The sequence below is a fragment of the Aythya fuligula genome, chromosome 5 (assembly GCF_009819795.1).
Source record: "Aythya fuligula isolate bAytFul2 chromosome 5, bAytFul2.pri, whole genome shotgun sequence".
In the NCBI taxonomy this organism is placed as follows: domain Eukaryota; kingdom Metazoa; phylum Chordata; class Aves; order Anseriformes; family Anatidae; genus Aythya; species Aythya fuligula.
The window spans coordinates 46967867-46995644 of NC_045563.1; the positions used below are offsets into that span (position 1 = coordinate 46967867).

The following is a 27778-nucleotide window of genomic DNA, read 5'->3' on the forward strand; positions in this document are numbered from 1 at the left end:
TTTTTTTTTTTTTTTAATACAAATATATCTAAAAAGGCCATTTCAGTGCCTTATTTCATTTACTTTAAAGTCTGCCTGCTTACTAGAAGCATGTTCCTTCATTACATCAAGGAATATTCTCCAGACACCTTTTCTCTTCCCAAGCATTATTAAGCATCCTTCCCAAAATAATTTTTGTTAGTTTAACTATACAGATCGACTCTTTTTGTGTCAAAAATTTTTTGCTTCCCCAGATTCTGTGTTAGCCTTAAAATACTCCTGGTATAAGCCGGTAAGGCACTGCAGCAGTGTAGAGCTTCCAGTCCTTCCCATATTTGCTGAAACAACGGTGTTCATCCCTAATGCAACGGTGAGTCAACAGAATAGTCATATAAATGATGTAGAAATAGGGCAAGATGTGTTCAAACCCACAAGCCAGGCAGTAGGCCAAGGAGCCCATCAAATCTCCCGTGTAGTTAAAATGGCGTGCCCAGCCCCAAAATCCTGAGGTCATCAGCTTGCTGTAGTACTTGGTCCCATCCACAGACATGTAGGAGCACTCAATGTATTCTGGCTTCTTCCCCCATATCCTGCAGTTGCCGTTTGTACGACGGAAGAGATCTTTCTGGTGGTTCGTCGTTCTGAAGATATAATAGCCAATCAAGCCCAACATCAAGACCCCTATGGCACTGGCTGTGCTGAGCTGCACAGGGTGGTAAACCAAATATAAACCCTGGGGAGCAGAAAAGAGACAATCAGTACTGCACTTTAAAACATTTTTAGGATGCCAGACTAATTCCTCAACATCCAGTGACCGAGAATGGAAGGGAAAAAAAGTACCAGTAAAACTATGGAATATTTTCAGAAAATATTTTCTGCTTCCTACATTGCCTCTGTCTCTCTTTCCAAAATTGCATGTCATAGGACAAACAAGAATAAGGGAGAAGTCATGAAGATGCACACTAAATGAGATAGGGGAAAATAAAACGACACACGTAAAAACACCCAACATCCAGGAGTACAGAAAGGGCCTGAAAGGATTTAGAAAAAAAATATACAGACACTGTCAGAAAGGGGTACAAAAGATGGAGAGCAAAAGAAAAGATGTCAATTCCATGCAGGGACAGTAAGCTCTACTACAAGCGTATTGTTATAAGACTATTACAATGGTTAGTTAGCATTCAAACCATCAAGAAAGAAATTAAAATACAAATCATTCTGCTGGGAAGAGTAGTTTTGGAAGGTTTCCTTCATTTTAGCCCAAACATCTGTTGTATCACATTTTTACCTGCAAAGTGTAGAGGTAAGGCAACCAAACACAGTCTCCCCAGCCCAAGTACCATCCAAAATGATCATGGCAGATATCAATCGTTTTCAAATACCAGGCTTCATTCCAGAAGAAGTCCAAAACATAAATACCCTGAAACAGAATGATTCTACTTTAATAACACAGCACTGTCACCTGTCATCCTGTCTACCAGTGTCAACCTACTCTTTTGTCTTACAACAAAATCTCAAAGCTGATGTGTTTTCATTTTAACACTTCAAAAAATAGAGGCATTGAGAGGAACATATCAGCAGAGATCTATAATACATCTGTATAGCTAAAGCAATAATAAGTAATACAAAGCAGTATTAACATAAATTAGCACATGGAGAATAGCTGCATTACTTAAGGACATACACTTAGGAAACACACTTGCATTTTATTGCTCCTGCCTCTCAGAGAGTAGGAACAGAGCTTCTGTTAAGCAGCCTTCCATTTATGCATATTAATAAACCCAAACTACTAGTTGTGTTTATTACTTTGGGGACTCCTCAGGAGAAAACATAGCACTGAGTGCCTATTTTCAGGTGTTGGAGACATTTGCATTTCTGCATGTCCTGAGGAAAATAAATAAATAACTAACGTAAAGCTCTGCACTCAAAAAAAAACCTGCCCCAGTTGTGCTCTAACTAAAGCCACAGAACCCTGTCATTGTTCCCCCTGGTCTGAAGATCAAGCTAGAGCATAGGCTCAGAAAAATCTCTCTTAATTTAAGCCTATATCAAAATCTGCTGGCACAGACATAAGTATGCCAGTGGTAGCACACTGGATTATTCACAGTGACATGCTGAATGAATGAAAGCGTCCAAAGAAGCAAGTTCCAATGCATCAGTACCAAGTGACATTGTTCAGGCCAGGAAGAATAATTTAAGTTTGCTTTCAATGCAAGAACTTTTTCCTACTTTAACACTATTTTATTTCCAAATTGGTATCTTGTTTTCCTCCTCCAAATTTACCTGAAGGACATTGACAAGGATCATGGAGTTGGTTACTTGGCCATACAGCTTCTGTTGTTTAGCAGCATAGGAAAGGTTAATCAGAGTCCAGGCTACAATGCCAGGGCGCCCATTGAAGAACAGCTTGAAATCAAACCACTTTCCTATTCGAGGGTTAAATTCAATCCCCATCATGTAGTCGTAAAAGAAGTTGCCAGTGAATTTGCTAGAAAGCATGAGATTAAAAATTTATATTGTTATAATACACATGGTTAGTATTCTGACTATACATTTCAGATAATTTCCTAAGCGGCCTGATATAACAATAATAAAAATCATAAGACCATGTAATGCAATATAAGGTAAAAATTGATCAAAATAAAGTATTACAGTACAAGAGATAAATTGTAGCTTCATAAGCATTGTGTTTAAACTTGCTATCACTTTTCAGGAGTCCAACTATAACTTTGTTTGCTAGACATAATTTAGACACATGCATCTGTGATACCAAGGATGGCAGTCACACGACATGCAGCATGAAACATAACGGGTGGTGCATGTCTTCAAGAATCAGTTCGACATTACTATATGTCTGATTTCCTTGTATGCTCTTATTAAGACAACATACCAGTCTTTAGCATTAGTAGGGAAAAAGTAGCCTTTTATCATTGCGAATGTGGAAACTACATATCCCAGGATGTTGGCACACCATAGGAGAGGAATCCAATTGTCAAAAATGATGGTAGGCGAGAACCAGTGGAAGTAATAGGCATTGGCAAACCAAAGTACATGGGTTATGATCCAAGCCTGGAGTCCATTGATTTCATACTTATTTACTACACCTAAAGTAGGGAAGAAAGAAATCAATATTACTGATGTTACATTAGTACAGTTATTAATAAGGATATGTACACAATAGCCAGGAGGTCAATAGCTCATGAAGTGACCTACTCTGCTTACCTTCCTTGAATGTCACCCTCCGAGTTAAGTATCTTGCAGCACTTTTCTGAGTTTCATTAGATTCTGCTGCAACTTGTAGGCTAAGCTTTTTCTTAACTCTCTTCACAAAAGGATGGATTTATAATCTCACCTACAATCAGCCAAGCTCTCAAGTTATCCTCTGTCACGCTTAGCCCACATCACACATTCTGCTCAAGTCTTGCAGGTTAACTTGGCTCAAATAGGCGTGACTGCATTGTTAGATTCTAGTGATAGTCTGATAATTTTGGTGCTTTAAATCAACGGCAATCTGTATTTTTCCACTTCTGATACTGTGCTTGCTGTATTTTACTTAAGCATGAACTGATCAGCTAATTACGTGATAAATAGCTTTTTAGGAGAAAGAAGTTCTGTAATTTATTCTAAAAGAAGATAAATATTGCTCTGTTTTATTGTTTGAAATAAGCATATCGAAAGTGAAAACATTTATGTCCATGTTTCCTGCAGGTATATACAGATTGCTAAGAACTCCGTACAGAAATGCTATCATTTAAAAAGAGTGTGATTATGTTGTGGTACATCCCAAGGAATAACATACCAGCTGGAGTGACAGCACCTTCTTGTACACCTCCTACATATCCAGGAAGAAACTTGTGGCAGAAGTCAGGAACAAACATATACAAAATCACCTAGAAGTGACAGAATATATTAACCCAAAAAAATTCATACACATACCAAAGATAACAGTCAGTTTCAATTAAGTATTAGATAAGCAAATATTATTAGATTAGCTGTTGTGATTTTAGACCAGTAATATGCCCAAGCTACAGAACAATTTTAAAGACAGCTTTCATATATGGTGGTAAGCCTTTTTTGGTGGGGAGGGAGGACTGTTTCTAGTTAGATTTGGGTCCTTATCCTTTAATTTTAAAACATTATACTTAAGTAACTTTCCAATTTGGAAAACAATAGCAGTAGTTTGCTAAATTTGAAGATATTTTACAAAAAAAAAAATCACTAATAAACATTCATTTAGAGTTTGTCTATAGAAAAATACATCCCTTCTGCAGTTAGTTTATGATAATACTTATTGTGTGTTAATTTAAAGTTAATCAGTATTTTTGTTATATGGCTGGTTTATCTTAACCACATCATCTTAGACTCTTGTAGAGGTCATTTATCTAAAACATCTTAATTTATATTGTATGAAATACTTGTATCACAGAGTTATCTGTGAGAACAAGCAATACTGAGATTTATTTCGTTTCATTTCCCTGTCCTGACTCACTGCCGCACACAATGATTTAGCATAGTATTATATGAGACTCAAGAGAAAGAACACCACTTGTGAGGCAGCCTTCTTTCACCATAAGATCAGAATTGGTATCCTGAGTGCTTAAAACCCATATAATCTTAGTAACTCCCAAATTTTTCATCTGACAGACTATTTTGCCATTACGTAAAAAAAAAAAATACAGTATTCCATTTAGTTCCATCCTTCTTTCATCTGATGGACAGATACATGCTTGTACGCACACACGCTACAACTAGTTTGTAATTCAATAATATACCTGGAAAGCAACCCAAATAATATAGATGCCAGCAGCTGTGTAGGTCAGTGTAGGAGTCTTGTTCCAGATGTCAGACAGATGTTTATTCCCCATGAGCAAGTCAATGAGCGGATCAGTCAGAGAGCACTGGTACTGGTCACAGGACATTATGAAATAATACACGATAAGTGGTGCAAACATGAGAAGGAAAAGGATGCTTGCCAAGGAAAACCAGTCTACCTCCCTGTAATCCAAAACAGAACATTTTTTTTTCAGCTTTCAGTTATGACAGCAGTTCTGATTAAGTCAAGCAATTTTAGTCTAAAAAGACCACTGAAAACTAGATGGATGAAAATGGAAAATATTTTTAGAGCACATATGTTTCTTTGGGTCAAACAGTGACAGGAAGTTTAGCACGTTACATACTTTACCACAAAGCGTTATAAACCTAAGCTGGTTAATCAGAGCAACAGAACAAATAACATCTCTCCTCCAAAAAGGACGCTATTATTACAGTCTTCACATGTTTGATAGCAATCATGGGTACTACTGGTATTCAGTTGGAGGTGGTAATAGAATCACAATACTCTGCAAAGCTTGGAAACACAGAGGACATAGACCCTGAACAGCCAGAAACTGAACATGTTCCAGAACCACTGTCTGTGGTAAGAAACCGTATGGACACCTGCTGCTGTTTTCAGCTACAGTATGGTACTCAACTGATACTTGAACCACGCTCTGACAACAGGAATATGAGCCATAAACCTTGCTGCTGCTGAAGGCATCAGCTAGTAATACCATAGATGGATGCCTGTTTTCCAAATTACAGCAAATATTTTGTTCAGCCTTTGAAGAAACTACAAATTTCACTGAGTATTATGGTTTGTTTTTCATTTTGCAAGAAGGGTTGTATTTTAACCCAAGCCACCTGGCAAGCTCCATATTTAAAAACCTTGAGGAACTCTTCTTTGGCACCTGATACTACAACTCATTAACCAGGAGCTTTCAATGTTAGGTCAATGCACCCATCTTTTAAAAACAGAATAAAGATTAAAAAGAATGTAACGTCTGTAAGAGTACATAAGAACCAATTTGAAATACAGTGACTAATTAGAATCATCAACTTCTCTCACCATGCTCTTCCCCACTGGACTTGAGAAGCTTGAGTATCATTTTGGATGTTTTTGTGGTTTCGTTCTTTAGAGTTTTTCTCCTTGTGGGCTGCCATGGTGTTCTCTGTGAGAGAAAATATTGATATTATTCCAGCTTGTACTCACTAGGTCTTTTGGCTCTACTGAAAAGAAATACAAGTTACTAAAAATAATTAAATAGCTTTCAATTACAAGAAGTTTGGGAGTGAAGAAGAGGAAAGAAAAAAAAGAAAAGAAAAAAAACAGAAAACTTTCCTAAATCCTTCTGTCCTGTCCTGGCCTCATCCCCAAGGCCCTGCCTGGCCACCCCAGGTCTGTGTGACGCTGGTTCCCTTCACCAGGCCGGACCCTGACCTTCATCCCTTGGCTGATGGCCTGGCCCGGCCTTGGCCCAGCTGCATCACCACAGCCTTGCCTGGCAATCACGGAACATGGCCCTGACCTACTGACTGACTTCCCTCGGTTATCACAAGTGCTAACCGCCACCTAACGCTTCAGCAGAGACATTTAAAATACTGTCAGAGTATTTTAGACATTTGGCTGAGATGTGAGCCAGACGTTGCCTCATTCCAGGTGTTAAGTGCTTCCATGACAAGGCTTCTCACGCTAGTAACACACCCATCAAGAGACAATGCTACCGAACGTGTTCAAGAGAAAGCAGACAGAGGAGAGCTACTGTGTTGATGTTAGTTTGGTCCAGTTAGCGGTGCCTGTTTTGCTTTATGATAGTAATTTTGCCAGGACAGAAAGGCTCTTAACCAGGAAGCATCAGTCAGCAGGACGTTGGCTGGATGAAGCCTGTGAAGTTATTTACCTCAGCCCCGTGCTGAGAGCTGGGCCAGCTCAGAGCAGGCTGCCAGGGCATTGCCCAGTTAAGTTTTGCGTATTTCCAAGGATTCCCCATGATCTATCAGTCCTGCTGAGGAAGCAGGCCTCGTCTCCGAGCCAGGAAACAAACCCTAGGCTGAGGCTTTTCGTGGCAGTTCCATTAGTTCGGGGCTCCCAAGCACCCAGCGGCCCGGTTACCCTGCAGGGCTGGGTTTTAAGCACCGCTCTGCCTGCCGAGCACCCGCAGAGCCCCTGCCAGCAGCTGGGGGTTGGTGCAAGCCCCCCAGATCCACCATTAACCCCCCAGACAGCGCAGGAGCACGGCGACCACCCCGCTCCCGGAGCCGCCAGCGGCTAGAGGAGGACGAGCAGCCTCCAGCCAGGCTGCAGGGGGCACGCACGCCTTCCCCCCGCTTACAGCGCGGCTGCCATCGAGGTTCTCCTTCCTACACCACCGCCTGAGCCTACCCCAGCCCGAGGCTCCTGCCCCCCTTCCCACACCCCTGCCCCCCGCGGGCACCCACCTGCAGGCAGCTGCCGGAGCCCCCTCTCCCCGCCTGGCCTCGCCGAGCCGAGCCGAGCCCCCCAAGGCGCTTCGGATCCCCCCCGCCCAGCTCGGTCCCGCCCCCTCCCCGCCCCGCCGGCCAATCGGCGCCGCGCTCCCGCCCGCCCCGCGCCACCCCATTGGCGGAGCGCGCTCAACCCATGGGCCGAGCGGCGGCCCCGGCGGGGTCCCGCTGCCGGCACCACCCGCGGCCGCCCCGCCTCGGGGCCCCGGCCGCCTGGAAGGCAGCAGGGCAGTGGTGGCCCCCTCACTGGGGCTTTCCACAGCCCAGCACTGAAATCCCGCAGTGTAACCACCCCTGTGCCCCTCTGCACCTCAAGGCACTGCTCCTCGCCCTCACGCAGCATTTGCCGTGCAGCCTGCAGGATGCGATCCCTCCCCACAGCCACGGGCTGACGTGCTGTGCTGTGTGCGGGTGTTGTGCTGTGTGAGGGTGCTGGTGGCTGAAGCTTGAGCTCCCAAAGTAGCAGCCACAGACCCTGAGTGCACCCTGGGTGACTGAGTTCATGGCTGCTCCAGTCAGTGCCTCCAATAGCGCAGGCACACTGTGAGCAGCGGTGGCCCCGAAGGCCAGATTTGGCCATCATGTAGGAGGGACCACTACAAAGAACAAGGATGTTGAACGAAAGGGACCTGATGCCCCAGGAGACAATTTAGTACAGGATAATGTTAGGAAGCGTCCCATCGATAAGGCCAAACGCAGAACGGGTTGAGCCCTAAGGAACCCTGCGGGGCATTGTGCCCTGAAGCTGCTTTGGTGCCGCATGCGGTCAGACAGCTCCCAGACCTCTGTGTCCTGCTCCGTGTTACCCCCATCGCCTTCAGCACTCCCAGTCTGACCCAGGTTCGGCAGACACCTCTCAGAGGGTGCTAAAATAAAGGCTGAGACTGCCAAAATGGCCGAGGCGGGGTAAGGAGGCGCAAGGGGAAGGCCCACGGGGGGAGCTGCACCCGGGATCGTGGCAGCAGGTCGCAGCCAGACCGGGATTAAGGCCAGGGCAGGGAGCTTCTCGCGTCCCGCCGCAGGCAGCACCCCTCATTAGCTAATTAGCCCTCAGCGCCCCGAGCTTTGGCAGCGGGCACTCCTCATTTGCTCGGCCAGAGCCCCCCCCCAGGCACGGCCCCTCAGTCCCAGCCCCTGAGGCGGGGCCCGGCGCTGCGGCGGCGGCGCCATGGGGCGGGCGGTGCGGCTGGCAGCCTGCGCCCTCAACCAGTGGGCGCTGGATTTTGAGGGCAACGCGGGGAGGATCCTCAAAAGTGAGCCTTGAGGGGTCCCGGGGGGATCCCCTCTGCCTGGTTTGGGGTCCTGGGGAGGCCGGGCAGGGTTAGGGTTAGGGTCCCGACTGCTGCTTGAGCATGCTCCTTTCTTTTCCAGGTATTGAAATCGCAAAGGGCAAAGGAGCCAGATACAGGCTTGGTCCTGAGCTCGAAATTTGGTAGGAGCGCTGCGGTTATTAGCTGATTGGGGTTAAGAAACGGCAATAATTAAGTACTAAAAATGGTTAAGAAAACATGTAGTAGTCTAATGTTTAAACTGGCGTTAAAAACACGTGGCTGTCAGTGCAAACAGACACATTGCAGATGCAAGCAACGTATTGCAAAACCTGTCTTAAAAACTTACCTTATACCAATATTTGTTGGCTTATTTCAGCGAGCTTTCCTCATGGTGCCTGCAGTACTTTGAGTTCTGCCTATGCGCAAGCTGCTGCTTTAGGAAGGAATATCCCAGCAGCACCGAGGAATTTTAAACAGCCTTCAATGCTGATGCGCACAGCGCTGCATCTTCGTGTTCTCTATAAACTGCATATACAGTGAGATGTTTCATGTCTGGAGTAGTTCTGGTCCCACAGTTCTGTTACTGATAAATTTATGTCTGTATTATATATATATAATTATTTATATAATTTATAATTTTATATCTGCCTGACAATTTATTTCTTTTTCTACACAGCGGTTATGGCTGCTCAGATCACTATTATGAGTCTGATACACTCCTGCACTCATTTCAAGTTCTGGCAAAGCTTTTGGAGTCTCCAGTTACTCAAGATATTATCTGTGATGTGGGAATGTAAGTCTTGTATAAGCAGGATTAAGCGCTACCTCTTTTGAGAATGCGGTCTATGTTGCGTAAACAAATGTCTCTGGATAATGAGGATTTTGCAGCAAACTTGTAAGCACATCTTAGGAGCCATACTACTTTTCATTCTAATTTGCACCAGTAGGATCGCAACATATAAGGTGTTTTTTTTCTGATGTAATCCTTTCAAAATGCTTTTTTTTTTTTTTTTTTTTTTCACTTGGGGGGCAGAGGAGTGAGATTCCTGGTGGCTGGGCTCTTCAAGAGAGAAGTAAAATTTTTTTTTCTCAGGAACCTAAATGGCTGGGCCCTACTGTCATGGACAAGGTTTTGGGTAAGACCTTGTATTATATGTAAAAAAAAAAAAAAAAAAAAAGGGCTTTATAAATTGACTTGTCTTTCAGGAATGTCACGGCTCATGTACCTTGCTTTAACTGACAGCTGTCTTCACAGACAACGTACATGTATGTCATAATCATTTTGATGTTCAAATAAACGTAAAAAATAAACATTGTAAGTTATGTGCTGTGAGTGAGCTGTGATATTTTGTAATTGTAAAAGTAACACATGTGCATACCTGTTTCTTGGTATCGAATGCGTAAAGCTACCTTTTATTTACTTTGGACCAGCCTGGTAGTATCGTAGTCGGTCAGGTTTGCCCAGCCAATGGCATTGGGGTCTGCTGGTGTTTCTCAGGCACACCAGTAATATCCGGTAATCATTGGTAATATCTGAAACTGACAGAAAACCAAAGAGTTTTGTAAACAACTTTTCTAATATAAACATTAGAAACTACATATATTGTGTTATTTAATTCCCTTGAGTGATACAATATAGATTTGTCTTAACATAGTTTTTGTGTATTGAAGGAGATTGTGTAGCTTTTTTCTTTTTTTTTTCTTTTTCTTAAATTTAATCTGATAACGTTGGTTAGCCACTGGTAATTTTTCTTCTTATTTTTGCAGGCCTGTTATGCACAAAAATGTTCGCTACAATTGTCGAGTGATCTTCTTAAATAAGTAAGTAGTTCTTTACATGTTTTGTGAGTCAGAACATTAGCGTAACGTTTCAGAGACCTGTTTGGCCTTCTAGTAAGATTCTTTAGTGCCATGTAAGGGGATGGTGTTGTCCTCCTATCTCTTAAATTTTAGAGAGATGACTTAATGTTTTGCATCATCTGTTTTTCCTTTCTGACCCTGTAGAATCTAAATTTCCACTGTTTTTTGAAACACTTTTTGAAGAGCCCAGAAAGAAAACTTTTACGTCTACAGACAGAAATGTTTAAATAAATAAATAAATAAATAAATGTTGTTTACTGTACGTCACACTAGAAAAAATCAGTGAGTTGATTTTCATCAATGTTCTTATTTAGTCTTATGTGCTTGCACATCAGGTCTTAATTCACCCTTTCTGTTTTGTTTTAATTTATATTTTAAGAAAAATCCTTCTGATTAGACCGAAAATATCACTGGCAAATGCAGGAAACTATAGAGAACTTAGATGGTTTACACCATGGAGCAAAGCAAGGTAGGTTGGCTACTGTTTAACTGCGTTTAAGAAACACAGCTTGCCATTTGCAGCTGCAGCAGAAGGATTGAAAAATATTGCAGTACATCAGCTACAGGGTGAACATCAAAACAAAAGTCAGTAGAGCTATGTAATTGCAGCTTAGTTAAAAAGCTTATTAAACATAAACAAACTCTGAATTGCTGAGCTCGCAAGAAAAGTGCGGCTGAATGATCCTGCCACCAGTGTAGTGCTCTCTTTCCTTTTGTATGCTTTCATATGCAGGTCAGGACTGGAGGAGCGTATGTTTATCTGCTTGATTGTATCCTGTTCAATATTAAACAGGAGAATGGTGTAGAACGAATGAGCTCAGCTAGAATTTCATGACTGCAAGGGAAGGACGCTACCTTACGTACCTTATGAAGCATGGAAATATGCTTGATACACGTCTCTGGTGCTGTTCACTCATCCTGCAGTCAAAGAATGGTTATAACTTGATGGTCTTAGTAAAATACTTCTGAGAGTTCCTGCATATCTGTCCTCTTAATCCCACGCAATTCTAGATGAGCTTCAAGTTATTTCTGGAGTAGCACTGCAAAAGGGAATTTTTTATTTCAAATTTGACTTACCTGTCTTTATCGGTCTAGTTTATAACTAGAAGGGAGCAAGCATGAAAGCTGCGTACCCCTAACATTCACCACATATTACCATGTTAAGTAGAGGTTATTTCCACTGCTGTGTGACCTCTTAACTCTTGGATGGTGACATAATTACTCGTGTTAATTCACTTTAAGCATTCTTCATGCCTATTTCTCTGCAGAATCAGGATGTCTCCCTTAAAGTTTTTTTCTACTGAAGAAGTCCACCTCAGGCTTCAGCCTGAAGACATGCTGTTTTAATACTTGATTATTCACTGGAAAATACAGAAGCAAAACTTACGAAGCCAGAAATAGACAACCCTGTACAGTTATGAAATCTTAAGCTTTATAACATTCTGTTTTCATGTTCACCATGAATTTCTGAAGCAAAAGGTTGTTGTTAATTTTAATCTTAACATTTCAATTTTTTTATTTATTTATTTTTTTACATACCCAGTACTGTACAACTTCAGTGCAATTTCTTTAATCACGGTTAGGAGATGACATAATGTGGATATTAGAATCAGTTGTTATGCTATGCTTTACGTGACCATGTATTCACAGTTTATAAACCTGCTTTAGGCACGTGGAGGAGTATTTTCTACCAAGGATAATTCAGGAAGTGACAGGGCAGGTAAGTTCTTAATGGAGTCTTTTCTTTTTAACTTTGCTATCTTCATAACTCAGCCATCTAAATGCAGGGAATTTGTGGCATGAAACAGTAGAGCACCAAATCATTCTGCCAATCATGTTGCAAATTCAGGTGTTTCAATAATAGTTCTCAGATTAAATGAGAACATAATTTAACCTAATTGGTGTTAGTATTTAGCAGCAAAACATGGAAGGCTTAAATTTGCCTCAGTTGTTTATATGTACAGTGAGTATTCAGTTCTGTTTTTATAGGTTTGTTGATAACTTTCTGAATTTGATGAGATAGATTCTTCCATTCCATTCAAGTCAGGATGTTGTGTTGTTTTGTTTTGTTTTGTTTTCTCTTAGGACACTGTTCCTTTTGGGGATGCAGTGCTAGCAACCAAAGATACCTGTCTAGGGACAGAAATATGTGAAGAGCTCTGGGCGCCAAACAGGTAAAGCAGAAGAAGAAATGGAAAGTAAACTAAAGCATACCTTGGACCTTCCTGAAAGAATTGTTTCTGTAAAAAATCTGCTTGTTATTCTATGTAGTATATCTTTCAGAAAGCGCCAATAAGCTAAATATAATGAGGAACAAGAAATACATCATGGGAAAGAGATGGGAAATTTCAGTAAAAGGGGCTCAAATTTTTTGATGCTTGTCTTCATATAAAACCTTTTCACTGTTATCTGCTATGTGCCTTGTGCATTGGAGTTCTGGAATTTCTGCTGGCAGAATGTGTCAGCCTTGTCCAGAAACTGAGGACTGTATTTATAACAAAAACATTTCAATAAGATTTTCTGTATCTTTCAAGAAGTTGGATAGGTACCACAACAGGTCTGTACATGGGTCAGTTACACTCCTGAAAATGACAGGGCAAGTCATTATCCTGTCAGAATTGCTTGGACACAAATGAAGAGCTCCCATTTCTTATGTCAGATTCAGAGAATCCAGCTAATTTTCACGATGAAGGCTGTGTTCCCAATGATAACCCTTGCAAGGCTACTATTCTATATATTCCAGTGGATTGAATAGCTGTAGAGGGAAGTGAGTAATTAGTGACCAGTAATAGAACAATGAGCCTTTGTTTCTATGAAACATTGATCAGCTGGAGAAATGGAAAGTTTTGAGGATGAAATGGGAGATCTTCTCATTCTGTTGGGATATAGTAAGCATTAAAAACCTCAGCATGGCTGAGATAGAGAATATCATTTGAAATACTGAGCCATGTTTTAAGGTGTTCCTTTCTTTTAGTGCTCTGTATGAAGCTTAACCTGCTTTGAAAAAGCAGTATTGCTGACTCTCTGGGTCTTGGGAAACATTGGGAGTGGTAGGCACAATGACGAAGAACTTAGTTATTTCAGTCTACTGCTCCTCTTAGTGTAAATGTCAGATTATGTTCTTTCCCAAGTGGAAGATAGGTGGGATAAGCCATCCTTTCATGATTTTATTTGGCATGTAGGCCGAATTTCTGGAGTATTGGTTTTGCCAGTAATTATAATCCCATATTATATCATTTACTAATCACAGTCTCAAAAAACTGGGAGTACTAGAGGTTTTTTTCATTTTCCTAGACAAGTAGAGCCTTGTTATAATGGACAAACTAGAGCTTAGGTTCTTGGATCGCTTAGACTTCCATAACTTTGAGATGCATCTATTTACCTATTAGCTTAATCCTTCTCTATTTTTTAAACCATCATCATACAAGGCAGAAGGAAACAACTAAAGGTCATTAACAGGAAGCAAAGTCTAGTGCCCTTAAGTAATAGTTCCTGGTTTTACTTTAGTTCCTGCTACAATTTTAAGTTCTTCCCAAAGACAAAGAAGAACGTATTTACAAAGTTTAGACACGGGAATGGAGAGGAAAAAAAAAAAAAAGAAGTGGTTGCATGAAAGCTGTTGTAGTTAATGCAAAATAAATAAAATGTTCCAGATGTCTTTACAAATCCTTCAACTCAAGTAATTCATTTCCTTATAACTGCAGGTGTGGTATGTTATATACAAAGATACTATGTTTTTTGTTTTTTGTTTTTTTTTTTTCTATTTCTTTTTTTTTTTTTGGCATTTGAAAAAGAGAGGAACAGTAAAAGTTAGGTCATTTCATAGGGTCTTGGTGCTGCCCTTTCAGACCAAGACTGTCTTGTTTTCTTTCTTTGTGACCCAGACTTCTATGGAATAAAGTAGAAGGCATTTTTTTTAGAATACAATTAGCAAAACCCCACCTGCCCACTGCAACCACTACTGGTCTTTGACAAGAATCAAGCTATGCAGGAAACCAGATGTTTTTGTGAGCTCTAGCTTTGTTTGAGCTAAGACCTGGAGAAAACTGGCAATGACATAAATGTTTTTGGTGATGGTGGTTTTAAATGATACCTGCAATATTCCCAGCTGCATGTGATTGCCAACTCAGTTTTTTTTCTGCCTTCTGATTTGACAGCCCTCATATTGAAATGGGACTTGATGGTGTGGAAATTTTCACTAATTCTTCAGGGAGTCACCATGTGCTGCGGAAGGCTCATACACGGGTGGATTTGGTGAATTCTGCTACAGCAAAGGTATACTTAAGGCATGAGCTTAGTGGCCTTGACAGACCTTGTTGCTTGGGTGTTTTGAATTTTTTTTTTTTTTTTTTTTTTTTTTGTGTTTGTTTGTTTGTTGGCCTGTGATTACCTGATTACCTTCCCTCCAGCTGCTGGGATTCTGTACTTCTTTGGGGAGCCCTGCTGTAGGTAATGCTCTAATGTTGGAGACTATTTGGTTACAGATCAGCTCTGTATGATCTGTGGAGCAGGAAAGCAGAAGAAATGCTATTTAGTATTTGCTTGGGAGTATGGAGAAACAAATGTATGCATGTGCATATGTGAGGAGCACGCTAAGAAGGAACTTGGCACAGAAACTCATAGTTCTGCGCTGGCGTACCAACTATATAATCTTATTTTCCACACACCTCTATAAAGGAGAGTCAGAATACCTTAAAGCAGTTTATTTTCTTGCAGCTCTGGAGGCTTGTTGCAAAAATGCAATTGATCTTTATCTTAATTCCATTAAATTGTGAAGATAAAATATTGTACTAATATAGTAGACAGAAAATAGTAGTTATTCAGAGTAACTGACTGCTCTGTAATTGGAAGCATGAAATGTTGAATCTACTGCATACAGAGAAGCAATGAGCTTGAAAGGGCATAGTTGAACATGCATTCTCCATGCAGGACAAACTACCAGTGGCTCTGCTTGTTCCTTGTGGTTATCTGTGCCTCAGCAGTCTCCTTCCATATGCTCTATGTACTGAACTGATGGCTCATTACCAGCATTTAATTCAGTCAGCATAGGGTGATATTTTTCAGGCACATGTAAAACCTTCCAAAAGTGTGTCATTTCCATAAATTCACAGTTCCTTTTTTGATCTTCATTCACAAAGCAACATTCTCTTGGAGAAATATCGGTAACTGTCTTAGGAAGGGAAAGTAGAAATCTGTCTTTAAACTTAGCCATTACTTTTCCTGTCATCTTCGTACTTAAAATTTATTTTGGTTTTTGACATTGAAAATTCTGCCTATTTTAAAGAGAAGCCATCCAAACACAGCTTCTGCCATCATTTTCCCTCTTCTGTCAATCTAACCGTGAACTTAGCATTTCAGTTTTGAAATGTAGCCCTCTCTGTTTGGGCTAAGGGTATGACTCTTCAAGCTAGTAACAGGAGATGTGTTTTCCAACAGCAAGAAGGAGATAGAGTTAATGTACTACATTTCCTTACGTTATTATATGTTTCTGTTGCACGTATAGTGTGTAAAGTACTTTTTCAAATGGAAAAAAACAAGGGTCTAAGCCCTAAGTCATTCCCATCTTAGAGAAGGATTATGAGAAAGACTTGAATAGTGGAAAAAGTTTGATGTTTAAAATTGCCAGGTACTACATTCTGAAATACGTTTTTTGTCTGTTTGCTTGTTTTCCTCACAGAATGGTGGAATATATATTTTATCTAACCAGAAGGGCTGTGATGGTGATCGTCTGTATTATGATGGCTGTGCCATGATTTCTATGAATGGAGAGACAATTGCACAAGGATCTCAATTTTCACTCGATGATGTGGTAATACATTCAACCTATAGATAACTGTTACAGCTGAAGCTAGTGGAGCTATGGTTATGCTCAAGACTTTTCAGAAAATCTACTGATACTAGGTCTATGTCTCATAGACTAAAAATATGTTTTTATGGTGTTATTCAATGGGGTCAAAGGATTTTTCCTCATTAAATTGCCTTGATCTGTAGTAGCTGTCCTGGTTTTGCGAGCAAGGAAGAGCTGTCACAGTGGAGCAACTTAATAAAAGTATTTGAGAATGTAATCACCATGTTTAGGAGAGGCTCTCTTAATTTATATTATTTATTCAAACAAATAAGTGTGAAGACTGCAGTGTTCTAATTATGACCTGCATTGGTAAACAAAAGGTTGGATAGGTTGATCGTTATTTAAAAGCCCCCTTTCTCGGTAATTTGTCATCACAGCTGTAGGTTTCATCACTTTTTGTGCCATGCTCATCTCTTTACCCAGTATGCTTCTTGACTTTTCCTCTAGTTCTTTGCTGCAATTGATGGTGAACTCATCGTTCAGCCATCTGACAAGTGCTATGTATTTGTTGTGGTTTATGAGCATCCTAGAGTACTCAGTGAATTGAGTCAGCTGTTCTCATTTTGTTATATAAGTAAATCTACTGAGACAGAGATGAATTGTAAAGCGAGCAGAAAGATCTGTATTGGAAAAAGTTTTACATGCGTTTTTCTTCCCTAGCACTTTTTTTTGTTTGAGTCCAGTCGTGTCAAGCATTTTTTATCAGTCTATGTGGAATCAATCTAATGCTGAGAGCCTCTCCACAGGAGGTGCTTGTTGCCACACTGGACTTGGAGGATGTTCGAAGTTACAGAGCAGAGATTTCATCTCGTAATTTAGCGGTAAGAATTCTTTACACAGATCAATTGTAAACTCTGCCAAGTTTGAATAGTTATTGAATTTAAAAGCTGTTTGCATGTGTTGATGTTTCAGTGTTCTACAGATCTGTTGTATGGGTTTATGCTTCATTAAAATTTATGTCTGCCAACTCTTCTGTATTTTTGCATAGGCAAGTAAAGTGAATCCCTATCCTAGGATAAAAGTGAATTTTGCTCTGTCATGTTCTGATGATGTAGCTGTACCTGTTTGTATGCCAATCCAGTGGAGACATCATAGTCCTGAAGAGGAGATCTGGTAAGCACACATTGAACCGATTACATGATAAAAAGTTTAAAACTAATGGAGATAAATACAATTTCTTTACATTTAACTAAAGACAGTCTCTCATTGGGGGAGTTGCAAGTTGACTTACTCAGGTCTCATCCCATAACACGCTTGGACTGATGATATTCTGTGATTTCAGCCTTGGTCCTGCATGTTGGCTCTGGGACTACTTAAGGCGCAGCAAACAGGTAAGAAATGTTTTTTTCTGTTCTTTGTCATAGCCTATGCACCTTCTTCTGTGGTATAGGGACAGTACAGATTGCTGTCCTGTGCTGCTGCTAATGCAGACTGATGTCGCTAGTTCATGGTGCAAGGTTAGATCTCACTGGTAGCTCATTTAGACTTGAAACATGTATGGCGTGACTTTAGTATGCTCTGCAGACCTCTTCCTTCAGAGTCATGCTTTCTTTGAAAGCAATAGTCAAACATACCTCATTAAATGAGATTTCTTTTGCTTTAGAACACTATTTTTCAGTAAGAAAAATATTTTTAATGGCATAGGAGGGTGTTTAGAATAAGCAGAGTGACAAGAATTAGTAGTTCAGTTCAATGGTAAATTACATATGAAAACTTTGGTCCTAGTTATGAGCTCTTCTGTATTGCTAGAATATAGCAATAAGACAGACTGACAATTTTTATATCCAGAGGGTTTACATTGACTCCTTGTTTGGATTTTTCCAGTTGGTAAGAGTTGAAGGGGATTTGCTAGATCTGTGGGATTTTTTGTTTGTTTGTTTGTTTGTTTTCCTGCACAACGTAACAGATTGAACGGTGCATATGTAATTTACTAGAGTGTGTTTCTGAATGGTGAAATACATGTTTTTCTGACTTTGTATTTTTGAATTTCTTCCTTGCTTTGTTTTCAAGGCGGGATTTCTTCTACCTCTTAGTGGTGGAATTGACAGCTCTGCTACAGCATGCATAGTATACTCTATGTGTCACCAGGTTTGCCTGGCAGTCAAGAATGGAAGTAAGTAGATACACGTGTCTGGTTAGCCATATTTATTAATGATTAAGGACAAATTAATATTAGCTAGGTGCAATAGATGCAAGGGTTCATTAATAGTAGAATTCTGCCCAGCTTTAATGGTGTCTTTTGCATCTCTTCAGAAATTCCAGAAAAACAGGTTCAGATTTCAGGTTCTTTGAATTGGCTTAATAGCTTTCATTCAGGGTTTAAGAACTGGGTGTGAAACTCAGACCGGTTTCTGTCTAAAGTATTGTTCAAGATGTTGGCTGATGTAGTTTTGGGATTCCATTTTGAGAATTCTTTCCTCTATTAAATTCAGCACTGCAGAACACGGCTGGGCATGGTTCAAGCCCTTTGTATATGTGGAATCATGTTTCTGTGGAGCTTCTTTAAGGCATAGAACAAAAGGATTTAATATTTCCTTGCTCAAAATTAGAAGCAAAACCAGGATTTATTTTTTTAATGTATGAAAACATGTTTGGAGAGTTAGATGAAGTTACCTTATTTGTGAGGGTCAGTGTAAAGCTTAATTGGAATACAAGAAACATAAAAGATATTTGCATACCCTGGATAGTAGGATGACAACAATTTTTACTCATTTTATTTATTTTCCTTTGTCCTCAGATGCAGAGGTGCTGGCTGATACACGCAAGATTGTGCATGATGAGACCTATGTCCCTGAGGATCCTCGAGAATTTTGCAAGCGTATCTTTACCACTTGCTACATGGCTAGTGAGAACTCCTCCCAGGACACTTGCAACAGGGCTAAACTTCTGGCTGAGCAAATAGGCAGGTAGAGATTGGGAAGAAATAGGAAAAAAACCCTCATCTTCTGGAAAAGACTTGCATATAAAGCTTTCAAAGTCTAAAATGGCAAAAATAGGAGAGGAATACTAAATGTGTGTAAGAAGGATTTTATTACACATATTATTTAAGTGTGTAAATGTGAGGCATGCTTGGAATCATTTGGTGAAGAACATAAAAATTTGGAAACAGACTCTGGAAAATGTTATGTTTTCTTAAGGTTCTTCATACCAGATCTGAGTTAGTAGCAGTCTTAAAACATCATTTTATGGATGTGTGTATTTGTTTGTTTTAAGAACTTTAATGTTTTTTATGTAGTCAGACTGTGCTAGCTGAGTCACTTCTGTTTGAATTCTTGTCAGCTATCACATCAACCTGAACATAGATGCGGCTGTGAAAGCTATTGTGGGAATTTTCAGCATGGTGACAGGTCGAACTCCCTGTTTTTCTGTCTATGGAGGGAGCAGCAGAGAAAATCTGGCACTCCAGAATGTGCAGGTGTGTTTCACAAAGGCTTTGTTTAAAATAGTACAAAATGGTAAAGTAGCACTGGGGCCCTTCCTTTCAATTGCTGTGAAGATCTGAACACATCGTGATACATTCCTGAAGATTTATGGGCTTCCACTAAATGCTTGTCTGCAGCAGAAATCTACAATCCCGTATAACTTGGAAGATAAGATAATTGTTACATGTGATTCTTAAAACCTCATGGGATGGTCAGGAAGAAATAGTATGTGCCTTTATCCCATCAACAGCATTAGTCCAGATGTTGTTTAGAAAAACAGCAGAAGGTCGCCAGGTCAGGAAAATGAGCAGCAAAGTGTTTTCATAGATGAGTCTTGAGTTAGTAGGATTGTGGCAGGGCAAGACTTAAAAATTTTGCTGATATACATTAGAATTAACTCTGGTTAACGGTACCAGCTTGTAGTAGGCACTGCATGAGATGTCAGGCTTACCTGTTCCAATTCCTGGCCCTTCTCAGTTTGAGAAGGTAGATGATCTGAGTGTGCTTAAACAGCTTATAAAATGGCTCATAAAAACGTAGCTCAAATACAAATTTCTACTTAAACTTTTTAATTGTGACAGAACAGATCGGTGCTGTACTTGGGTACTGCTGCTCTACATATTATGTAGAATCACAAAAAACATAGCTGTCAAGTGATTTCCAAATAGCTCTTCTAGTCCCTGGCTGTAGATGTACCTTTCATTGTCTTGATGGTTTTCTTTTTGGCCTGTTCTTAAAAGCTTCCAATTGAAGCAGCCAGTTGGCTTTAACTCTGGCTAAATGTTGATTATCTTGTTTGATAGTATTTCTTTTTTGTTGTTGTTGTTATTTTTTTTTATTTTTAGCCAAGGATGTGATTTTTCTTCCCCCGTTATTACTTGATAACTCCATCAGTCTTCCCAGGAAGAAAACATTGCATCTTTTATCATTTTTTTGGCAATGGCATAGGTTTGGTGACAAAAGAATGCGGTGAATTGCTTAACATCACACACAGCTGGAGGCTGAATTTATGTCTGTGTTCAGTATTGTTACCTTCCTTGGAAAATGTGAGTTTTGGAGTGGGGACAGAAATGGAACTTCTTAGAAATTTTGCATAAATGTGGCTAGACTAACTCTATAAGAAGGTGTGTTAGATGGTTTATCTGCGTATTTTATCCCTCTTGGATGCTTATCAGTGCTTGCAGGAATCACAACTACTCCCCATTCTAAAATTCAGAGTAGAATAAACTTGCCCAGTCACATTTGTGGCACTAGCCAATACTGGATCTAGCTTTCCCAAGTGCATGTTCAACGTCCCCTCCACAAGACAGTCCTTGCAGCAACAGTTAGTCCTCTCACATTTTGTTCTTTATAGGTTTGTTTAGAGAATTGTTAATTAGATATGATTGGAAAGAGATAAATTAACAAAGCAAAGTAATTATTTTTTTTTCATTTTGCTTTGTAGGCTCGAGTAAGAATGGTCCTTTCCTACCTGTTTGCTCAGCTGACACTTTGGACTCGTGGGATGCCAGGGGGACTTCTGGTCCTAGGATCAGCCAATGTGGATGAAAGGTTGGTAAAAATTAGAAATCAAAAACCAGGTGAACTGGGAACAGGTCAGTGCAGTTCTTTAGCTCTACCAAATCCCTCAGAAGAGGTAAAAAGCTGAGAGTACACAGATAGCAGTGAAATGAATGATAACAGTTGAATCAACCTGAATGGCAAAACTGTATTTTTCAGTTTACAACCAAAGTATTGTTGTAGTTTTCCAACGAACGACTATTACTTCCTCAGCAGGTCTGTTATTTGTTATATTTTCAATTCATCAATTTGTAATTAAGTTGTGAACTTTTGAATTGAAAAATCGACTTCATAAATGTGGAGTACTGTCATTAGAGCTGGCTGTTGGAAGATAAAGATCCTGGGACTGATAATATCAAAAGTTTGGAGAGTAGCGTGCATTGATTCTAGGAGTTTGGGATATTATTATTGTTATTGTTGTTGTTATTATTATTATTATTATTTTGAATAGTCAGGACAGTATTTTAATTGTGTTTTCACCTAATATATTAACTTAGTGTGGGTAATTTTAGTAGTGCTTCGTAACTGTTTAAAATATCATCTTCCTTCTCCTGTCAATTTCATGGCTTTAGGATAGTTCTGTTTCATCTGGACACCTGTTTGTCCTTTATGTATAAATATGCTAACATTATGCAGTCTGTCTGCCCCGTCTTTATACCACATATGTAATTTATCTAATACAAGCTGTTGTATAGCATACTAATGTTACATTCTTCTGTGTTACATAAAATTTCTCTTGCTCAGTCTCCGAGGTTACTTAACAAAGTATGATTGTTCAAGTGCTGATATCAATCCCATTGGTGGAATCAGCAAGACTGATTTGAAGAACTTCATACAATACTGTATTGAAAACTTTCAGCTCACAGCCCTCAGAAGGTGAGTAGCGAAGCAGTGATTTTTGGTGTCCATGCTACATATTGTGGATTTTTTTTTAAATTTTTTATTTATTAACAGAGAGCTAAGTTGCAGTAATTTTGCAAATGTTAATAAAGAAAAGGTTTCTGCCCATCCCTGTTTTTAGATTATTGTGCATACTTACAGAAGACCAATCTAAGTGGCTGGGTGCAACAAGTCTTAGGAGTTACTGTATACAAACATTTGTGTTGTTTAAAACCACTGAGGAAACTGAACAGATGTTTTATGTTTTGGGTATAGGCATTGCTTTATAAACCTGAAACAGCTTTCAAGTACCACTTCTCAGGGCTATCTAGTCAGCTGCTTATGCCCTGAAGAAAGTTTGAATAAAGCACGTGATTTTTAACAAACCAGACTAATGAGACTGGGTAAAATTTACTTTTCTTCTTCCTCTTACAGTATCATGGCAGCTCCACCTACTGCGGAGTTAGAGCCCCTGGTGGATGGACAAGTGTCTCAAACTGATGAGGTAATGGGCAGTGACTTTAAAATGCTCTGGTAAGCTTTATCCCCAGCCTTGGTTTTTGTCCAAAAAATATTGTTTGCTGTTCTATGTATCCATGTGTATCAATGAGTGTGTCAGAAAATGTCTAAGATATTGACCAGGCACTAACCAGTGTCTTGCACCAGTGTTATCTGTGTTGACAGCAGTCTACAAAAGAAGAAGTCAATATTTTTTTGTTCATTTGTTTTTTGTTTGTTTTGTTTGCTTGTTGTTTGTTTTGTTTTGTTTTTTAATCACTCTGTTGTGGACACTTGGAAGTATGTGTGTTCTGAAATTTTCCAAAATTTTGTTTATTTTAGAGTTTCTAAATATCAAAAGAGCGAAGGGTTGCTTATTTAGAATTTCATGTCTTTCCTTGTTTTGACCTATCTTACTGATATATACTGTACTGAAGCTATCTAGAACAGAAAATGAACAGATCTTCCTCTGGAAAGGAATGCTTTCACTAGCCAAATAAACTGTATTCCTTTTAAGAATTTCAAATATCCCATTTCAGAGAGATCCCAGTTCTTTTCTTCTTTGTGTAATATTGCTCTTCTCTTGTTTGTTTGGTTTTTTGATCATTGGCAATTTAATTTTAGTGTTTCTTTGATTAAACTGGGTTATTGTAATTGGTCATAAGACTATTAAATACAACTTGCATGGTTAAGATTTTCTGTGGTTCCTGTGTGTGATTGCAGGCAGATATGGGGATGACATATGCGGAGCTCTCCATCTATGGCAAATTGAGAAAGATTGCAAAGGCTGGACCGTACAGTATGTTTTGTAAGCTGATTAATATGTGGAAGGAAATTTGTACTCCAAGAGAGGTAATGCACAAAATAAAAATCAAATTGTTTAATGTCTTTGCCAATATAGAGTGTGTTTGGAGAATGTTCAAGTAGAGTTCCTCTTACCTGAAGGGGTGGTTTAATTACTCTCTTGTGTTTAGAGATACTACACAGTTGTAACAGAGTACACTGGAAAAACTGTTGTGGCTTTCCTAAATTAATGTAGTTTGTTGTTTGTGTTAGAAATTGTTAGAACTGTAATTGGGTAATTTGAAAACAATTACTTCAGAACAGTACCTTCAGGGGAAAATTATTCCCTGAAATATATGTGGCTAACTGCTCTTGAAGCCTTGCTTTGAAAGAGTATCTACTTTGCTGTCATTAGGTTCTTAAGTTTCTTGGGCATAAAGGAAAATGTTCAGTACCTGAATCACACAGGCTAGTGATTATTGTTAGGTTTCTTAAGAGGCACTTTGCTACCGGTAAATGTTAGAGACAGAGACCAAGGTGGTGCCTGAAAATGGTCTGAAATACCTCTTGTAATAGAGTCATCCAGAGTAATTCGTACTGATAGTGGTAGGTAATTTACGTGTGTCTTAATGGTGGGAAATGGGTGTGTAAAGCCAGAATGTATGTAAGGTTTTAAATACTAAGATGCTTTAGCTGACTGAAAGCTATATTCTTTTGTACACCAGGTGGCATCAAAGGTTAAGCATTTCTTCAGGATGTACTCGGTGAACAGACATAAAATGACCACCCTCACTCCTTCCTACCATGCTGAAAACTACAGTCCAGATGACAACCGGTTTGATTTGAGGCCTTTCCTTTATAACACCAGCTGGTCCTGGCAATTTAGGTGTATAGATAAACAGGTAAATGTCCTCGGTCTCGTGTATGGTTTTATATGCAAAGCTCTCTCAATGGGACAAGCACAGTTCCAGTAAATCTCCAGCAGAGACAACTAACACTTAGGATAACAGAAATCTCTTTGATTGCTTTTTTCATATAATTCTCTGGTTTTAATGTGATTTTTTTCTCCCATTGCTTAGTATGCTTGCCATGCTGCTAGCAAGGCAAGAGGAGAAGAAAAAAAAAGATGAATTTGTGTATTAAGGCTAGAAACTTCTACGTTACGCCTATATTCATGAAGTACTGTGATAATACAGAAAGCAAGCTTACGTATTTTGGTTTCAGTTCAGGACCTGTCTGAAGGGATCTGTTTAATTGCAGGATTAAGACAACCTGCATGTGTGTGGGGGGAAAACCAGTGAGAGGCAGCAATTCATTGTAAATCCCACCTGCTTCTACAACAGTATCTCCTTTGAACCTTTAAGTCAGTTAACTCACGAATATGTTTGCTCAAATACTGCAGAAGTATAGTGCTTAGTTTGAGCACTGCGAGGTGTGGAGGGGCTCAAGCAGCTATTGTAACTGTAATCTGCTTATCTCTTTGTAGTTTTCAGTCACACCTCTGACGTAGTTGTAATGCGTTTATTTTATGGCAAAAGTATTGCGCTGAAGAATTCTAGCACCTTGAAGTTTTCCCTGCCAGAGATTTTGCACCTCTGTTGCTTTTAAGAACATGTTTATATAAGTAATAAAATATTAATTACCTCGTCTGTGAAATGCCAGACATGCTGTAATAGCATTTTACTACCTTGAAACCTCGGATAAAAGCTACCATGTGCAGCATTTTTGTAGGTCTGTATATTTTTTTCTATAATTCTGGAGTCTTTCCCACTGAAGTTCAGGAAAAAGAGTTCTTTTGGCCTTAGTGCAAGTTGAGTAAAATATTTTTTGAAGGGTCTGGACCAACCTGTAATTACTTAATGCTTACAAAAAATGGGATTAAGATCTTTTAATGATTCAGGATAGTGCTACAGTCTTTAGCTCGATTTGTATGTAGTAGCAGTTGTGCTTGCAAGAGTATCAGCCATTGCAATCTATTCTTGAAAATTAGGAGTCAAGTTTGGGGAATAATCTGTTATCTGGGCAGCAGTATTTCAGAAGTAACTTGAACTGATAACTCGTTATTATGAATAGCCTTTTGCAAGGCTGGAAAATAATGACTTGCAGTAATGAGTCAAATCTGTACTATTCATGAAAGGGAATGCTGTCAGAGTTTCCACTTATTATGCATATTCAGCACAACTGTACTTCTGAAGAGAATTGCTCCAGGACAATGTCTCACTGGTAATTGTGCTTAATCTGCACTTACGGTGTTTGTTTTTTTTATATGTTTGTATAGTAGCAGGACTGTGAAAACATGGCAAACTCTGAATGACATGGTTCTGCCAGAAAACATCTTTATTTAGGCAATACCAGGTTTTCCTGTAAGAGTCATTCTAGCGCATGTGGTCATTTGTGAATGGAAGCTGGTTTGAATGCTAACACCAGAGAAATCTGTTGGATATGTGGAAAATACTTTTCTACTTGTGTTTCATGGGGTAATCAAGTCACTCTACTTAAAGTGCAAAATTTCCTCTGTATTTATTGTAGAAGGAACAGTGGAAAGACAAGGAGGTTTAGATGTCAATGTTTGCTGGGAATTACCAGATCGGCCCTTGGAGTCCTAATGCCAGTCAGCTCTGCTTAGCTGAAGGCTCCACCTGGGTGAGGAAATTTCTAGCAGTTTAGATCAACCCTTGGAGCTGCAGTGGCACTGTCTGTAGTTTCTAGTATCAAATTATGGCTGGGTAAAGGTTATGTGGCCAGATCATGTACTGCAACAATTTCTAATAGTCAAAATATTCATTGAGGTTTTAATAGGTGGCAAAATTAGACCAAACAGTGACATAGCTCAGAAGGAAGCTGACACAACCATCCCCAAAGATGAGCTATCTGCAGTCTGTCTTCTGATTTATTCTTTTTTCCCAGTGCTTACTGGTCACACCACAAGAATAGCCACATTTGCTCAATCCAAAATGTCTACCAGCTTGAGTAAGTGTGACCTTTTCACAACCAGCAGCTGATATTGAGGGAAGAACATAAGAATAGTGTATTTATAGTATAATTTCCCACCCCTATATCTCTCCATAGATTTTGGGAACATAAAACTGAGCTTTCCAGAGCTGAAGAAAACATGCAGACTATCATGTTTAATTGTTGCTGTTGTGCTATCCCCCATGAGCTTGTGGAATCCTTTCTGAAACTATTTATATTGTTAACCTTAACAATAGCTTCGCTAAACATAATGTGATTTCTCTTCTTAAGTCTCAGGAACAGTGAAGGTCAGTCTTACAAGGATGCGTGCATGTGCATGAGAAGCATTTTCTTGTGTTCATTTTTTTCCCAGTTTCTGTTAAGGGCAGGGTTCCAGCTTATGGCCTGATCTGATATGACAGCTGTCACTGAAAGGGACAGACTTGCTTCCCTTTCTATTTATCCAGACTTCTCCTGAGGTGGCTTGGGTACTTGCCTTACTCCTTTGTCAGCCAATGAAGAAAACTAGAAACGGATGAGAGCAAGCAGCTGGGGACAATTGAGAGGGTGGGCTGGGAGAAAGTTTGGCTTTCTCTTCTGACTGCAACTAACAGAGCCTGTTCTGCTGTGTTGTCCCTTGGAGTTTATCCCACTGTCACTTCCTGATAAATCTGGGCTCTACACTGACTTGTGACGGAAGTCAGAAAATACAGGAGATGTTAAATGCAACTTAATTTAATTATACTATTGAATCTGTTTCTTTTTAACTTACAGGTGTCTGATCTGGAAAAAAAGGAAGAAATTTCTGTAGTCAAAGATGTCGAAGACTGATTTGTTCTCTTGTTTGATGCTGGTAATTAATTTGGTAAATGATGTTCAAAACTAGAGTATACTGTGATGATGAGTACTGATGACCCAAACAACAGTTGAAATTACCATTGTAAATGGTATTTATAATCAAGTCCTTTTTCTTTTTCTTTTTTTTTTTTTTTTTAATTGACTCTGGTTTATTCCCAATACACTTAAACCCTAGTTTGTCTAAAGAATCATTCATTGAGGATTTTCAGTAGCTACTTCAATTGATTGAAAATATTTGGATAAGCCCATCAAATATAAATGCACGGGAGTCTTGTGAAAGTGTATACGCATACAGATATTGATTGGTTCTAATGACTTGGATATGATTTTTAGCAATACTCAACTGAAAGAACAAACCATGACGGTTCTGGCATGTGTTGTTGGGGGGGGAATCATTTTATTTTTCAATAAACTAGTAATTTTACAGTAATTTACTCAGTTCTTATTTTACGTGGCTTTTATGTATCTAGCATTAGCTATGTAGACTGTCCCAGTGTTTGAGTAGCTGTGTAAGGATTAATTGAGCAAGGTAGCGGAAGCATGTCCAACTTGAAGCATATTGGTAACGT

The 27778-nt window shown here is 39.5% G+C and overlaps 2 protein-coding genes across 5 annotated transcripts; one reads left to right on the plus strand and one right to left on the minus strand.

The window, feature by feature from the left end:
* DHCR7 (7-dehydrocholesterol reductase) lies at positions 1-8949 on the minus strand. Of its 2 annotated transcripts, none has more exons than XM_032188524.1 (8): positions 8896-8949; positions 5864-5966; positions 4752-4974; positions 3779-3869; positions 2870-3083; positions 2263-2467; positions 1268-1399; positions 1-712 (listed from the first exon to the last, which is right to left on the minus strand). In XM_032188524.1, the coding sequence occupies exons 2-8, from the start codon at positions 5956-5958 to the stop codon at positions 248-250; spliced, it is 1425 nt and encodes a 474-aa protein (XP_032044415.1). In that variant the 5' UTR covers positions 5959-5966; positions 8896-8949; the 3' UTR covers positions 1-247. The 2 variants fall into 2 exon arrangements, with proteins under 2 accessions (XP_032044415.1, XP_032044414.1); XM_032188523.1 differs by lacking the exon at positions 8896-8949 and adding an exon at positions 7234-7291.
* NADSYN1 (NAD synthetase 1) lies at positions 8447-27310 on the plus strand. Of its 3 annotated transcripts, XM_032188519.1 has the most exons (21): positions 8447-8531; positions 8650-8710; positions 9226-9342; positions 10317-10370; positions 10789-10878; positions 12078-12129; positions 12495-12583; positions 14567-14684; positions 16087-16218; positions 17004-17078; positions 17246-17370; positions 17540-17588; positions 18268-18370; positions 18995-19163; positions 19537-19672; positions 21124-21230; positions 21984-22115; positions 22554-22623; positions 23340-23468; positions 24125-24301; positions 27126-27310. In XM_032188519.1, exons 1-21 carry the CDS (start codon positions 8447-8449, stop codon positions 27180-27182), a joined length of 2127 nt encoding a protein of 708 aa, XP_032044410.1. In that variant the 3' UTR covers positions 27183-27310. The 3 variants fall into 3 exon arrangements, with proteins under 3 accessions (XP_032044410.1, XP_032044411.1, XP_032044412.1); XM_032188520.1 differs by lacking the exons at positions 8447-8531; positions 8650-8710; positions 9226-9342 and adding an exon at positions 9608-9685; XM_032188521.1 differs by lacking the exons at positions 8447-8531; positions 8650-8710; positions 9226-9342 and adding an exon at positions 9697-9815.
* Positions 27311-27778: the final 468 nt, after the last annotated feature.

Excerpts from the sequence above, each read along its gene's own strand:
- DHCR7 (XM_032188524.1), bottom strand. The coding sequence starts at position 5,958 with ATGGCAGCCCACAAGGAGAAAAACTCTAAAGAACGAAACCACAAAAAC. Across the intron at positions 3,870-4,751 it reads TTATTTGGGTTGCTTTCCAG|GTGATTTTGTATATGTTTGT; the intron begins GTATATTATTGA and ends TGTCACTTCTAG. Across the intron at positions 2,468-2,869 it reads CCTACTAATGCTAAAGACTG|CAAATTCACTGGCAACTTCT; the intron begins GTATGTTGTCTT and ends CATGCTTTCTAG.
- NADSYN1 (XM_032188519.1), top strand. The coding sequence starts at position 8,447 with ATGGGGCGGGCGGTGCGGCTGGCAGCCTGCGCCCTCAACCAGTGGGCG. Across the intron at positions 17,371-17,539 it reads AGTCCTGAAGAGGAGATCTG|CCTTGGTCCTGCATGTTGGC; the intron begins GTAAGCACACAT and ends CTGTGATTTCAG. Across the intron at positions 17,589-18,267 it reads ACTTAAGGCGCAGCAAACAG|GCGGGATTTCTTCTACCTCT; the intron begins GTAAGAAATGTT and ends TTTGTTTTCAAG.